Raw genomic sequence first — 15,556 nt, forward strand, 5'->3', positions numbered from 1 at the left:
CTATTTGTCTCTCCCTTGTGTGTTTCTTTCTTGCGCTCACGTTAACTCGGTCTGGTAAGCCAAGGGAGCGTGATTTCCTCAAGACGTTGCGGTTGGTGAGTTCGGCAGAAGCATGTGCGGTTGAGCAGCATGGACATGAGCAGGATGATGATAAGGGGGTAGGTGTGGTTCACCATCCTCCCCCTTGTAACACAACTAATGCAGCGCGTGCCGTGGACATTAATGAGAGTGGAACAACAATCCCACCACAGGCTTTTTACTTTAGTGGACCGTAGTTGGCTAGGTCAAGTTTTCTTTCTCGTAGATTCTATGATAGAAGTTTGTGCACAACACTGTGCTTGATGCTGCTGTGTAAACTAGGGAGTAGGCCCACTGTATTGCTTTACAAATGCTAGCTGACAAGCTGAGATGGATTACATGATGGCAATGCACTCGCCTTATGAGCTAAAGGCCCAGGCTCATGTTCAATTCATCGTTTTTTCTCAACAACAACAAACTGTGGTATTGTACATGCCATAGGAAAGTAAAGGAGAAACACCATGCACTTCAGTCTTGGATAGGATTGCAAGCGCTGGTACAACTCGGTCACGTTTAAAACACATAACATTATTATGTGGTTCATAAGAGCTCCGCCTGGGTCTTTAAGTCCAACCTCAATAGCTTTGTGCATCATAGAGCCATACAATCAAACTGAACGTCAACCTTTATGAACCATTGGACATTTTTCATCAGATAGTGGCTTTCTATTGTATTTAGTGTATACCAAAACCAAGCCACTTGAAGGAACGTGCTGAGTTAAATGAGAGTGAGCCGTTGAGGAAAAGGCTTTTGTGGTGAAAGGGATTCCTCCGCCTCTTCTCTTGGCCAGCCAGGAGAGTAATGACTGAATCCAGAGGGCTGTGCTGCAGCTCAATCCTGGGTCGTCAGGGGACTGCCTGGCTTGTGACACAGTTTCCATCTCATTACCTTGAGCTGTAACCTCCCATTGTCCACGGGTGTCTTTCACAGGAGTTTGGCTCTCTGCTCACAAAATGACACATTTTCAGGTGTTTTACCTCACAGCTAAATTCATCCTAGATGCTTTTTGGATTTGGGAAAGGTCCTCATTGGAATGAGTTTATCACTCAGACACACCGGTTTATAGCTTCATGTTTAGCCTTTTGTCATTAGTTATGACTGTAGTTGTGAATGGTGAAATATGTCAGATGATGTGTTCTGTCAGTTCAGTTTGGGAGGACATAGAAAATACATTTATCTATCTAGTAAATACAGTGTGTAGTATTAGCAGTGATTTGTAGTAGGCCAATTCCACGGTAACAGTGACACTGAGACTCAGATCCTTCATTTTAAAATGTATGTCAAACAAAAAAACTATGAAGAACTTGAAGAAAAGTGCAAATGCAAAGTTTGGTAAGAGAATGACTGCACTGTTCTTCAATAAAATGTGTTTTTGTAAAATATTCAGTGGACATTTTTTATAGTAATCCTTGTGCAGAGAGTTGTATGGTTTGTTTAACTTTTCAATCATTGGTTTTTGTTTGACATAAACTTTAAAGTGAAAAATCAGAGTTTCAGTGTAACTCTGTTACTGTGGAATTGGCCAATGACCGCCCTGGATCTGGATTTGTTGGTTCCCTCCCTTTTGGTTTTTCTCTCTTTCCCTCAGTAGATGAGTGGGTAAGACCCTGGCAGCAGCATGTCCTGTGTCCTCATACTACTAATGGTGTGGTGAGTCCCTGGTCCTTGGAAAGGGAGAGACCACATGGCAACGTCACTAACATGACCCGCTCTTCCCATTCCTCCTCTATGCCCACAGCCTCGGGAGAAAGGGAGGATGCGCTTCCACAGACTCCAGAATGTACAGATAGCACTGGACTTCTTAAAGAGGCGGCAGGTAAGGACCAATCGCATGTGCCGGAATGGTATAACTTAAAATATGTAAGCTAATTTTCTGTTAACCAATTCATCATGTAAAGCTATTTAAAGAAAGCATACTGTATGTCCAGGGAGATAAAGATTGACTTCGAAATTGGACGTCTATCAATGTCCTGAGGACGTCGGGAAACGCCTTATCAACCGGGCACTAGGGGCAACAGTGAGCACTATTACAGTCAAGGAGACTAGTGCCTTGTGGACGGGGATGGGCGTAATCCCATGATGATGTTCAAACCCAGTGGGGGAGGGGACACTGTTTTAACCCTATCCCAGACCTTAACCCTTACCTTAACCCTTATTTTAACCATTCAGAATGAGTGACTAAAATTTATGTTTAACCCTATCCCAAACCTTAACCCTTATCTTAACCATTCAGAATGAGTGACTAAACTTAATGTTTAACCCTATCCCAAACCTTAACCCTTATCTTAACCATTCAGAATGAGTGACTAAAATTTATGTTTAACCCTATCCCAAACCTTAACCCTTATCTTAACCATTCAGAATGAGTGACTAAACTTAATGTTTAACCCTATCCCAAACCTTAACCCTTACCTTAACCATTCAGAATGAGTGACTAAACGTTATATTTAAACCCTATCCCAAACCTTACCCCTTACCTTAACCCTTACCTTAACCATTCAGAATGAGTGACTAAACGTTATATTTAAACCCTATCCCAAACCTTAACCCTTATCTTAACCATTCAGAATGAGTGACTAAACTTAATGTTTAACCCTATCCCAAACCTTAACCCTTATCTTAACCATTCAGAATGAGTGACTAAACTTAATGTTTAACCCTATGCCAGACCTTAACCCTTATCTTAAACCTTACCTTAACCATTCAGAATGAGTGACTAAACTTAAGAAATGGAACGATACAGAGCATTAGGAGCAACCCAGGGTGTCAAAAACACTTTGAAATTTGATGTTTGGATCAACTTCGAAATTTGACACTTGAAGAAATGTGGATAAACATCTAATTTTGCAGTGAGACTGAGAACTTGTTGGTACTGTATGTCCACATCAAAACGGTAACACTGCTCATACATGACAAGGATAGCCAATATCATTACCTCATAAAGGATTCAATACGTCCCTCATCATGACTCACAATAGAGGGCATGCGGAAACCATCTCCCACCGGTGATTACGTCTCTGTTTGCCCCTCCCCCACATCCACCACAGTCAGGAAGTGATATGGATGGAGAACAGTGTGCAGTGGTCAGCTACGTCCTGCCAGACATCACGTCAGTGAGAGCAACCCAAGACCTGAGACAAAGGATTCATAGATCGTTCAGTTATGCCATTGTTTTAATGACACACCAGGCCCCAGTCACACCTCATACATATTCATAAACAAAAATTGACAATGACAATGTCACATGCCTTTGTTCTGTCCTGCTGTGGATGTACAGCTAGAATGTATCATAATAAGGGTAGAGGTGCCATCAAAATTGCAATGAATTGTGGGAAGGGATAACATAAGATTTTACAAATGGCTGTGCCCATATAAATTGCCTTTGTTTCCAGTTTGACTATTGCTGAACAACTGAATAAGAATAATTCAGTGCATAATCAAATAAAGTTGTGTTTATTTCTGCTTATGACAGGGATTGCCATGCATATCAATGAAAGGCAGTGTTTTAAACATCATGGCTTATTCTATCAAATTAGGTGGAGAGCCAGCACAGTAGCAGTTTCAGACAATCATCTACAATACAAACACTTTGCGTAGGGAATGATGAATGTAGACTATGTTTGAATGTAGGGAACAATATTAAAACGGCATTAGTTTATTAGAATGACAACATGACATCACATTCATTGTGTGCTAGTACATAAACCACCACACTATAGAGCCCCATTGTGGTGTATAGGTGTGGACTCAAGGCCACAGAATAATAACTAGGATTTATTGGCACCGCTTCAGTTACTATTTGTATTTATTAAGGATCCATGCCAAGGCAGCAGCTATTTTTCCTGGGGCCCAGCAACATTAAGGCAGTTACATACAATTTATATTATTACATGACATTACATTTCATAACACTTTACCAATACATTTAGTGTGTTCCCTCAGGCCACTATCCCATATTCACAATACAACATCCATGTGTAAGTGTGTGTAGTGCGTCTCTTATCATGTGTATGTGTGTCTGTACCTGTGTGTGTCTTTTCACAGTCCCCGCTGTTCCATAAGGGGTTTTTATCTGTTTTGTTTTTATCTGATTCTACTGCTTGCATCGGTTACCTGATGTGGAATGGAGTTCCATGTAGTCATTGCTCTATGTAGTACTGTGTGCCTCCCATAGTCTGTTCTGGACTTGGGGATTGTGAAGAGACCTCTGGTGGCATGTCTTGTGGGGTATGCATGGGTGTCTGAGCTGTGTGCTAGTAGTTTAAACAGACACCTTGTGCATTCAGCATGTCAACACGTCTTACAAATACAAGTATTGATGAAGTCAATCTGTCCTCTACTTTGAGCCAGGAGAGATTGACATGCATATCATTAATGTTAGCTCTCTGTGTACATTTAAGGGCCAGCCTTGCTGCCCTGTTCTTGGCCCGTTGTAATTTTCCTAAGTCCCTCTTTGTGGCACCTGACTACACGACTGAACAGTAGTCCAAGTGCGGCTAAACTAGGGCCTGTAGGACCTGCCTTGTTGATAGTGCTGTTAAGAAGGTAGAAACTAGGGCCTGTAGGACCTGCCTTGTTGATAGTGCTGTTAAGAAGGTAGAAACTAGGGCCTGTAGGACCTGCCTTGTTGATAGTGCTGTTAAGAAGGTAGAAACTAGGGCCTGTAGGACCTGCCTTGTTGATAGTGCTGTTAAGAAGGTAGAAACTAGGGCCTGTAGGACCTGCCTTGTTGATAGTGCTGTTAAGAAGGTAGAAACTAGGGCCTGTAGGACCTGCCTTGTTGATAGTGCTGTTAAGAAGGTAGAAACTAGGGCCTGTAGGACCTGCCTTGTTGATAGTGCTGTTAAGAAGGTAGAAACTAGGGCCTGTAGGACCTGCCTTGTTGATAGTGCTGTTGAGAAGGTAGAAACTAGGGCCTGTAGGACCTGCCTTGTTGATAGTGCTGTTAAGAAGGTAGAAACTAGGGCCTGTAGGACCTGCCTTGTTGATAGTGCTGTTAAGAAGGTAGAAACTAGGGCCTGTAGGACCTGCCTTGTTGATAGTGCTGTTGAGAAGGTAGAAACTAGGGCCTGTAGGACCTGCCTTGTTGATAGTGCTGTTAAGAAGGTAGAAACTAGGGCCTGTAGGACCTTGCCTTGTTGATAGTGTTGTTGAGAAGGTAGAAACTAGGGCCTGTAGGACCTGCCTTGTTGATAGTGCTGTTAAGAAGGTAGAAACTAGGGCCTGTAGGACCTGCCTTGTTGATAGTGTTGTTGAGAAGGTAGAAACTAGGGCCTGTAGAACCTGCCTTGTTGATAGTGTTGTTAAGAAGGTAGAAACTAGGGCCTGTAGGACCTGCCTTGTTGATAGTGCTGTTAAGAAGGTAGAAACTAGGGCCTGTAGGACCTGCCTTGTTGATAGTGTTGTTGAGAAGGTAGAAACTAGGGCCTGTAGGACCTGCCTTGTTGATAGTATTGTTGAGAAGGTAGAAACTAGGGCCTGTAGGACCTGCCTTGTTGATAGTGTTGTTAAGAAGGTAGAAACTAGGGCCTGTAGGACCTGCCTTGTTGATAGTGTTGTTGAGAAGGTAGAATAGCGTTTTATTATGGACAGACTTCTCCTGATCTTAGCTACTACTGTATCAATATGTTTTGACCATGACAGTTTATACTCCAGGGTTACTCCAAGCAGTTTAGTCACCTCAACTTGATCAATTTTCACATTATTTATTACAAGGTTTATTTGAGGTTTAGGGTTTAGTGAATGATTTGTCCCCAATACAATACTTTTAGTTTTTGAAATATTCAGGGCTAACTTATTCCTTGCCACCCATTCTAAAACTAACCGCAGCTCTTTATTAAGTGTTGCAGAGATTTCACTGTAGTAGCTGTCGTGTATAGTGTTGAGTCATCCGAGGGTGGTAGCACTAGTCACAGGCCTGGGTAACTCCAGTCCTCAGGGGCCTGATCGGTGTCCCATTCCCCCCCCCCTCCCTAGAAAACACAGCTGATTTAAACTAATTGCATATTTAACTGAAGATCATGATTAGGTGATTATTGGAGTCAGGTGTGTTAGCTGGGGCTGGGGCAAAGGTTTGACACCAATCAGGCCCCTGAGGACTGGAGTTGCCCAGGCCTGCAACTAGCAGATGGAGAGAATCTGTTTTGGGGATTTCCAAGAGGATAGATATTACCCTCAGAATATTTCTGTATCTTTTTTTAATGAGGATTATAAATGATCTGTTACAGTGAGTACAACACTAATACTGATGAACAAATTCACATTCTCACTCATGTGTATGCGTACACTGTGCATTACCAGTTGAAGACATGCAGTATTATTAGGTTTTGGAAATAGAGACATCTTCAGCTGTTTTTCAGAGACGTTAACTTTAGCCTGCTAAGAATTAAGGTGCTTTGCAAAATGATATAAAACATTTCTTATACTGTAGAAGTTGATGTAGATTTGGAATGCGTCACTTGTGTGTGTCATGCTTATTACACAGCTGTTTATAACTGTTGTCCTCAGGTCAAGCTGGTTAACATCAGGAATGATGACATCACAGACGGGAATCCCAAATTGACGCTGGGATTGATATGGACCATAATTCTGCACTTTCAGGTCAGATTCATACTGTGTATTTCATTCTCTGGCTGTGTGAATCGCTGTGCAAGTATCCTTTCTCCATTTCTGTTATTTTTTTACTCAGCAAATTAAAATCAGTGGATCTGAATATTCCAGTGTTTTATTATTGTTAATTTGGCTGATGATTAGGATGACATGTCATGCATAGAGCTATGGTTATTGTTTCGACCAAAGTAAGATAGTTGTCATTTAAGGGGTTCTGGATTGAGGTAGTATGTCTCTGTTAAATCGACAGTAAATTCTAGTATATTGAGGCCAGTGTGATTGAAAAGCTAGCGTGTTGCTTAAGCTCGCTACAGCACTGAATGTCTTGGGATTAGCTTGCATAACACTGTGTGACATTTGGTGCAGGTTGAACAATCTAAACTGTCAGTTTCTATTTTTATAGCTGTTGTTTCCCTCTTTGGCCACAAGATGTCAAAACAGTCTTAATAACAAAGTGTCATTCCAGTGGTTATTGTAATGTAGGCCTATATCTATGTCTGTTTGTCTGCTGGCTCATACATGCCCCAGTTATTATGGCTGTGAAAATGTTTGTCTGCTGGCTCATACACCATATTCATGGTAGTAACGGGTCATTTCCTGAGAGAGATGGTCTCTTTCAAGTTCTGCACTTACAAGTGGAAAAGCTCCCCAAGTGAAGTCACCTGCTGACAATGACAGGTGGATTTGAAAATGGTGCTGCAATGGTGTGATTAGTAACCTTGCTGGACACTTGAAGACTTGCACTAACTCCCCAAGCTTAATGGTTATCTGAGCTGAAATGGTGAAATGTTCGTTAGGTCGGTGTAGTGTTTATGCTTCCGTGGAGGGAGAGCTTTGACATTACAATGCAAACAACATGTCCCTCCCTCCAGTATGATGTGTTGTGTGATGATGAGCGCAGGAAAATAGATTGTTTGCATTAGAGGAAGTGTCACTTCCTTCAGCCTGGCTATCGCTTAAAGTTCATCTGTTTTCAGTGTCCCTCCTTCCAGTGTTTTCACAGTGTTTTCACAGTGTTTTCACAGGCCCCACACCCTGAGAGCATTCGTGCCCATGTCTGTCTAGCACCACACAGACTGTCTTGCTGCAGCTGTACATTCACATGGAAACAATGGATTCATTTTAGTCATTTAGCAGACACTCTTATCTAGAGCAACTAGGGTTACGTGCATTGCTCAAGGGCACATTGACACATTTTTCACCTAGTCAGCTCAGGGATTCAAACTAGCAACCTACATACACACACGCCTGCACACTAGAGGGTAGATGGCACCATCAGTAGCAGCACTAGGTGGATCTAGTGTTGCATTTCTGAGGCCTAGTGAAGGACACACTGCTAATTCTCTGTCTCTGTCTCTCTCTGTCTCTCTCTCTCTCTCTCTCTCTGTCTCTCTCTCTCTGTCTCTCTCTCTGTCTCTCTCTCTGTCTCTCTCTCTGTCTCTCTCTCTCTCTGTCTCTCTCTCTCTGTCTCTGTCTCTCTCTCTCTCTGTCTCTCTCTCTCTCTCTCTGTCTCTCTCTCTCTCAGGCCCCTGCTATGGATTATTAATATATTTGGCACAGTCAGCCTGCAAGCTTGTCTCCACTGGGTTACAGTATGGGAAAGGAATGTTAGAAGCAGCTAGCCTTATGACTCCCTAACTTAGAACCACACCATGGTAGAAAGACAAGAAGAAGCATGCACTTACTGTACAGTAAGCCGTTTATCTGCATTAGTTCATACACTCCACTACATATTTATTTGGACAGTGAAGCTAAAACTCAAATGTCACCTTATATTTGAGGATATTTTCATACATATATGTTTTACCGTTTACAAATAATGCACTTTGTATATTTAGAGAAATTCACTTATAGTGTATCAAACGTTTAGCATTTGGTCCCATATTCCTAGCACACAATGACTACATCGAGCTTGTGACTCTACAAACTTGTTGGATGCATTTGCAGTTTGTTTTGGTTGTGTTACGGATTATTTTGCGCCCAAAAGAAATGAATGGTAAATCATGTATTGTGTCATTTTGAAGTCACTTGTATTGTAAATAAGAATAGAATATGTTTCTGAGATGCACAAAGATCATGCCCCCAAAATATGCTAACCTCTCACCATTACCAATAACAGGGGAGGCTAGCATTTTATATCATACCCCCAAGACATGCTAACCTCTCACCATTACCAATAACAGGGGAGGCTAGCATTTTATATCATACCCCCAAGACATGCTAACCTCTCACCATTACCAATAACAGGGGAGGTTAGCATTTTATATCATACCCCCAAGACATGCTAACCTCTCACCATTACCAATAACAGGGGAGGCTAGCATTTTATATCATACCCCCAAGACATGCTAACCTCTCACCATTACCAATAACAGGGAAGGCTAGCATTTTATATCATACCCCCAAGACATGCTAACCTCTCACCATTACAATAACAGGGGAGGCTAGCGTTTTATATCATACCCCCAAGACATGCTAACCTCTCACCATTACCAATAACAGGGGAGGCTAGCATTTTATATCATACCCCCAAGACATGCTAACCTCTCACCATTACCAATAACAGGGGAGGCTAGCATTTTTTTTGGGGGGGGGGGGTATGATATTAAGCCTCTGTAACTTTCTCACTCATCATGAGTTACAAAACCGATTAACTAGCCTGCTAATATTGTTTGACTCGCTAAGTCTAGGGGTCTTAGGCATAGTTAACTGGTCTGTTACCTGATTTGATGTGTGCATAAATGTGAGAAGTAAGCCTATGCAACCTGGTGTTGAATGTACATTCGCCCAGGAGACAGCCACTTTACCTTAGGGACAGCTCCTTCTTGACCTCTTGGTCGCCCAGTCAAAGGGGAATATTATTTGTTCAGATGGTGACGAAACATAAATATGTACGAAAAGTAAAAAATACCAAAGCCATGCCCATACTAAAGACTCATAACCAAACGAAAGGCCTCATAGCCACCGAAGAAAACCAGTAGCTTCACGGCTTTTCCAGCTGGGACTCTCACCTTGATTGGCTGCACCTGTTGTGCTTATCAACCAGGCTCAGCACTTGGACAAGGTTGCTGCCGCCCCCTGGAGGATGGAGTGTGGAAGTGGTAGTGAGCTGTAGTGTGATGTCTAAACTACCTACCCTATTCCCTAACATTATCCACTCTTCATTCATGATTATCCGTAATCATGGTAGCATCCACATTAATGTAGAAGTGTTCAGAAAAATATTATATTCTTATTTACAATAAAAGTGACTCCAAAATGACACAATGCACTATTTACCATTCATTTCTATTGGGCACAACGTAATCCGAAACACAACCAAAACAAACTCAAAGGAAAGGTGACATTATGTACTATCGCCTCATATATAACGTTTGATTTCATATCCAAAATGCTGGAGTATAGAGCCAAAGTTTTAGCTTCACTGTCCAATTAAATACATAGGGGAGTGTATTTTTCCATAAGTGTACAATACCAATTCAACAGACAGAGAGCAGTGTTGTAGTGTCTAGTTGCATGCCTCAACATCTCTCCTGTCTCTCCTCTGTTGCCTAGACATCCCAGCCTCCATGAGGTCTGGTAAAAACAAAAAGAGACTGAATATTTTGAAAGTGAATCGTTTGAAGTTCTTGTTGCAGAAGGACAAATATGGCAATAATGAAATCATTTTCGAATGCTTGGAATCATAAAACATGCTGACGGGTAGCTAGGGGGATGTGTGTCTACACCTGCCCCTGTCACTCTTACGCGTGCCGCTGGGCATTTGGACTAGCTAGTGATTGTGGACCTGTAGATTCTTGATTTTTCAGGGTTGCATGGCAGTTGGAAAACATGTTGATCAGTTCTGTATGGGGTTAAAACCTAGCTGGCAGAAAACCAGTGTGAAATAGTGATGGACCCAACCCTGTTTTGATGCTTCTTGACTCTATCAGAAAGGTTTTGGAAGGAGCAAGTTGCCATTACCTATAGTAGGATGATCCAGACATTCGGTCATTATCGTCCAATGGCATTGTGTTCATTCTCTGATATATTTCCTTTTAAGAATGTCATATGTCATTCATACATCACTTGCTATGGTATGATAAGAAGTGAAACAATAGACTATAGCTATTGAAGTTATACAAAAGCATTCTAGACTGTTTTGTTGAGAATTGCTTTACAAAGGCAGTCCCCAGGTGTGTTTACATAATGTATACATTGAAGTCCCTGCTGTGTTCCCTACAATGGAAAGCATATTGCATATCCACCCTTGGGACAAGGCATTGAAAGCCTGGTGCATTGTCTTCCACTCAGTCAGTCTCATGTGGAAATCAATAGCTGCAGTGAGACCTGAATACACTGCCGAGACAAGGAAGTGAGACCTGAATACACTTCCGTGATGATGCAGTGAGACCTGAATACACTGCTGTAATGATGCAGTAGGACCTGAATACACTGCCGTGACGATGCAGTGAGACCTGAATACACTGCCGTGATGATGCGGTGAGACCTGAATACACTGCTGAAATGATGCAGTAGGACCTGAATACACTGCCGTGACGATGCATCATCATATTGTTGCTCTTTGGTCTCTACAGTGTCGTCTGACTGACAGTCAAGGTCTCCAAGGGTTATGAAAACAAATCTCACTGACAGAAACCAATTTATGAAGGCTTTGGACTTGTTTCACCAGGGGACATAATACGTGATAGGATGGAGTCTGCCGTAATGTAATGAACACATCTCTCTCTCTTCCGTCCTTCCATCCTTCCACACTTCTCTACCCTTTGTCATCTGAAGATCCAACAGGAGATTAAAGACAGCCATTTGCTGGAAGCACTAACATCCTGTTAGATGGGTGAATAAAAAGGATGAAAGAATAAAGTAGGATGACATTGCAAAACAAACATCTGAGATGAGTCAGTGAAATATATGTCTGTATTTTAAGACTTTATTCAATGCTAGAAGACTGTAATTATATTTTCCACATTGGTTTGCACGGAATGAGAAATTACAGTATGCCAAAACTCAGATATTATTTAAACACCACAGGAATTAATATATATACTGAACAAAAATATAAACGCAACATGCAACAATTTCAAAGATTTTACTGAGTTACAGTTCATATAAGGAAATCAGTCAATTGAAATAAATTAATTAGGCCCTAATCTATGGATTTCACATGACTGGGAATACAGATATGCATATGTTGGTCACAGATACCTTAAACAAAATGGGCCTCACTATGGGCATTCGGATCTGGTCACGGTATTTCTGTGCATTCAAATTGCCATCGATAAAATGTAATTGTGTTCGTTGTCCGTAGCTTATGCCTGCCCATGCCATAAGCCCACCGCCACCATGGAGCACTCTGTTCACAACGTTAACATCAGCAAACCACTCGCCACACGACGCCATACACCTGGTCTGCGGTTGTGAGGCCAGTTGGACGTACTGCCAAATTCTCTAAAATGACATTGGAGGTGGCTTATTGTAGAGAAATTAACATTCAATTCTCTGAAAACAGCTCTGGTGGACATTCTTTCAGTCTGCATGCCAATTGCACGCTCCCTTTAATCTGTGACATTGTGTTGTGTGAAAAAACTGCACATTTTAGAGCGGCCTTTTATTGTCCCCAGCACAAGATGCACCTGTGTAATGATCATGCTGTTTAATCAGCTTCTTGATATGCCACACCTGTCAGGTGGATGGATTATCTTGGCGAAGGATAAATGCTCACTAACAGGGATGTAAACAAATTTGTGTATGACATTTGAAGGAAATCAGCTTTTTGTGGCTATGGAACATTTCTGGGATCTTTTATTTCAGTTCATGAAACATGGGACCAACACTTGTTGCATTGTTGCGTTCATATTTTTGTTCAGTTTATATATACATTAACATAGAAAGCAGATTTTCCATGAAAGTAAATATAGGCCGCTCTGGTGTTATAGTTTATGAAGTAGTTTTGCTTTTGTGCAGTATACTGTGTATTTTGAATGTACTGTAGCCAGCCAGGTATACAGTATGTAAACTGCAGGACCTAGTTCTGGAACCTTCAGGGGAAATGTCACTGCCGTCAGAATAGTGTCAGAGCCTGGTAAGACAGTTCTTTTTAGTTGTGCTATGCAAAGAAATTATTTCTACTATTTCAATAAACGCTCTTCCTGAGGTCTTGCCAATTTAACTATCTGTCCCAAATTGTTGAATATATTAAACAAAAATCACAAGCTTTATATGCTTTTCATGGACAGTACATGCTACACAATTCACATATACAATTACATATAGTCTAATCATTATGTGTGTTCCATAGGTCATATAGTGTGCACAAGTCACTTCCTGTGCTAAGTGTATTCTGTATTTGCCCTCAGTTGAACTGGGATGACAATGGTCTGGCTGGATAATAGTGTTTGTTTAAACCATTGGACTCAAGCCCCACTTCTGGCTTTGCGATTGTATACAGTCTGATTAATAGACAAAGTGGTAGGGCTTTGTTAGCTGCCAGGATTTGCGTCGACTGCTTTTGTTGACCCATGCTCTCCTGTTATTTTAAAAGCCCCTCTGATAGGCAGGGATTCTTTCTGCTTGGTACTGCCTATCACGGAAGGCCAACTTGCTGAGCAAAGTTTTCCCATATGGTGTAATCAGTGGCCATTAGCCGGCAGAGCAGACACCCGACAGCCAGCTGATCTTGTCCTGCTGCTCTCACTCCCTGCCCCCGTCAGACAGGCAGCCCTGTTATAAACAGCCACATTTGACGAAATTCTGTTTAGTTTCCGTTAGTTTTCAAAATCGAATTTACTAGTTTTTATTTAAAGTTATATAAAAACATTTCTATTTGTTTTTTATATGATTTAGTTTCAGTTTTAGTGTTAGGGACAGAAAGTAGCCTATGCGTGGGAGGCTAGGAGCCATGTCACTTCTTGTAACTGTGGGGCAGTAATACATAAGGCAGTGGTTTTCAAAGTCGGGGTCACGACCATGGTGGGGAATTGCAGTGGGGTGAAAGCACACCCAGAGGGGGCTGTGTTTACACTTCAGATGAGGAGGACACCCCGAAACAGGAAGCAGGGCTATTTCTCTCTCTGTCAGCTGTGAGGTGGAATCGTTTGGGACGTGGCAGTGCCTCTGTCTCTCCGGTGGTGCATTTATGTGTTTGTGTTGGATTAGCCGCGCAAAGGAAACGTTTCAGAGACTTAGAGGATTCCTAAGAGCAGAGCAGTTGAGAAGAGAGGAGTGATGGAAGAGAGGAGTGACTGAAGGAAGTGCATGGGACATCTCAGCTGTGTTCTTCTGGGAGTCTGCGACAGGCAGGCAGGCATAAGGACAGACAGACAGACTCTCTCTCCCCAGGCAACCCATCTCCCTTGTGAAGGGGAGGGGTGTTTGGGTCTGTTGTCAGGCTGCCTGCCATCACTTCCTCTCCGCCCCCTTGGAGAAGAACTATGGCTGCCTCTCAGTGGAATAACAGAGCTCTAGATCAAGTTAAGTTCACTAGCGGAATCCCGGCGTGAAAACTACAGTTAGAAGGAACTAAACACAGTTTATAGAAAGGGAATGCATGTCTGACGGTCATGGGCAATGTGTGTGGCTGTGTGAGGGGCCCCAAGGAGGAATGTTATGTGGACCACACCAAAGCTCCACTCAGCCCCGAGTCCAAAGAGCTCCGCGGCCGGCGCTACTTTCAGAGGAAGAAGAAGAGGAAATTGGGGGAATTTCAGCGGCCGGAATCCCTCCAGAGCAGAGGGGGAGAGAGCGTCCAGAGTAAGGAGGATATCCCCAGGAGGGTAGAGCTCCAGCATGAAGCAGACATGGGCATCAGGGAGAGCCAGGTTGGGATGGAGGGAGCACCGGAAGGGGAGACACCCAGACCCAGGCTGGGAAGTATCAACAAAGGGCTGTATGTTGGGGAGGTCCCCAAAGTTCCTCTTGGGAATAAGTTAGCATCACAATCGGGACAAATTTCAGCACACCAGACAGACCGAGAGGCAATTCTCCATGGCATCACCAAGACCTCCAGGAGTATCGCTCCTAAGGACGGCCTGCTGGAAAAGAAGCTGTCACATAAGCAGCTGACGCGGGCAGTGACATTCGGTGCCATGGAGCATATGCTCCGAACCCTGAGAGGAGACAATGACAGATCAGAGAACCTAGAACAGCTCCCTGAAATCATATGGAGCACTCAAGTTCACAAGAGGAGGAGGGTCCACACCTGCTCTGGAAGAGGGTCCCTCTCTCCAGATTATCTGGAGTCTCTCCAAGTGTCTGCCAAGTGTACATCCGCCCAACAAGAGGTAAACCAAGTGCAACTATTTATAGCCAGGCAATATGTGTGGACTAAAATGTCATGTGCTAGCGTATCAGTAGCCAGCTATTGTAACAATGGCTGTAACTATGAGGTCCGGACCTCAGTAATGTTTTAAAATTTGAAAACATTTAAATATATATTTAGTATCTGTTACGGGTCAGCATTTACAGTTGAAGTTGGAAGTTTACATACACTTAAGTTGGAGTTGTTAAAACTCGTTATTCAACCACTCCACAAATTTCTTGTTAACAAACTATAGTTTTGGCAAGTCAGTTAGGACATCTACTTTGTGCGTGACACAAGTAATTTTTCCAACAATTGTTTACGGACAGATTATTTCACTTATAATTAATTGTATCACAATTCCAGTGGGTCAGAAGATTACATCACTAAGTTGACTGTGCCTTTAAACAACTTGGAAAATTCCAGAAAATGATGTCATGGCTTTAGAAGCTTCTGATAGGCTAATTGACATAATTTGAGTCAATTGGAGGTGTACCTGTGGATGTATTTCAAGGCCTACCTTCAAACTCAGTGCCTTTTTGCTTGACATAATGGGAAAATCCAAATAAATCA

At 42.4% G+C, this 15,556-nt stretch overlaps 1 protein-coding gene across 33 annotated transcripts in view; it reads left to right on the top strand.

Annotated features, from left to right (window-relative positions):
- Positions 1–15,556, top strand: part of dst (dystonin) — a 187,008-nt gene that overhangs the window by 62,319 nt on the left and 109,133 nt on the right. For 24 of the 33 annotated variants that reach the window (XM_045710343.1, XM_045710342.1, XM_045710344.1 and 21 more), the window contains 3 exons: positions 60–158; positions 1,817–1,894; positions 6,586–6,678. In XM_045710343.1, coding sequence (XP_045566299.1) covers positions 60–158; positions 1,817–1,894; positions 6,586–6,678 — 270 coding nt within the window. Of the gene's footprint in view, positions 1–59; positions 159–1,816; positions 1,895–6,585; positions 6,679–13,799; positions 14,967–15,556 lie in introns of those variants that run through there. The other 9 variants (XM_045710348.1, XM_045710378.1, XM_045710380.1 and 6 more) reach the window with 3 other exon arrangements.

This window comes from Salmo salar, chromosome ssa28 (assembly GCF_905237065.1).
Source record: "Salmo salar chromosome ssa28, Ssal_v3.1, whole genome shotgun sequence".
Taxonomy (NCBI): domain Eukaryota; kingdom Metazoa; phylum Chordata; class Actinopteri; order Salmoniformes; family Salmonidae; genus Salmo; species Salmo salar.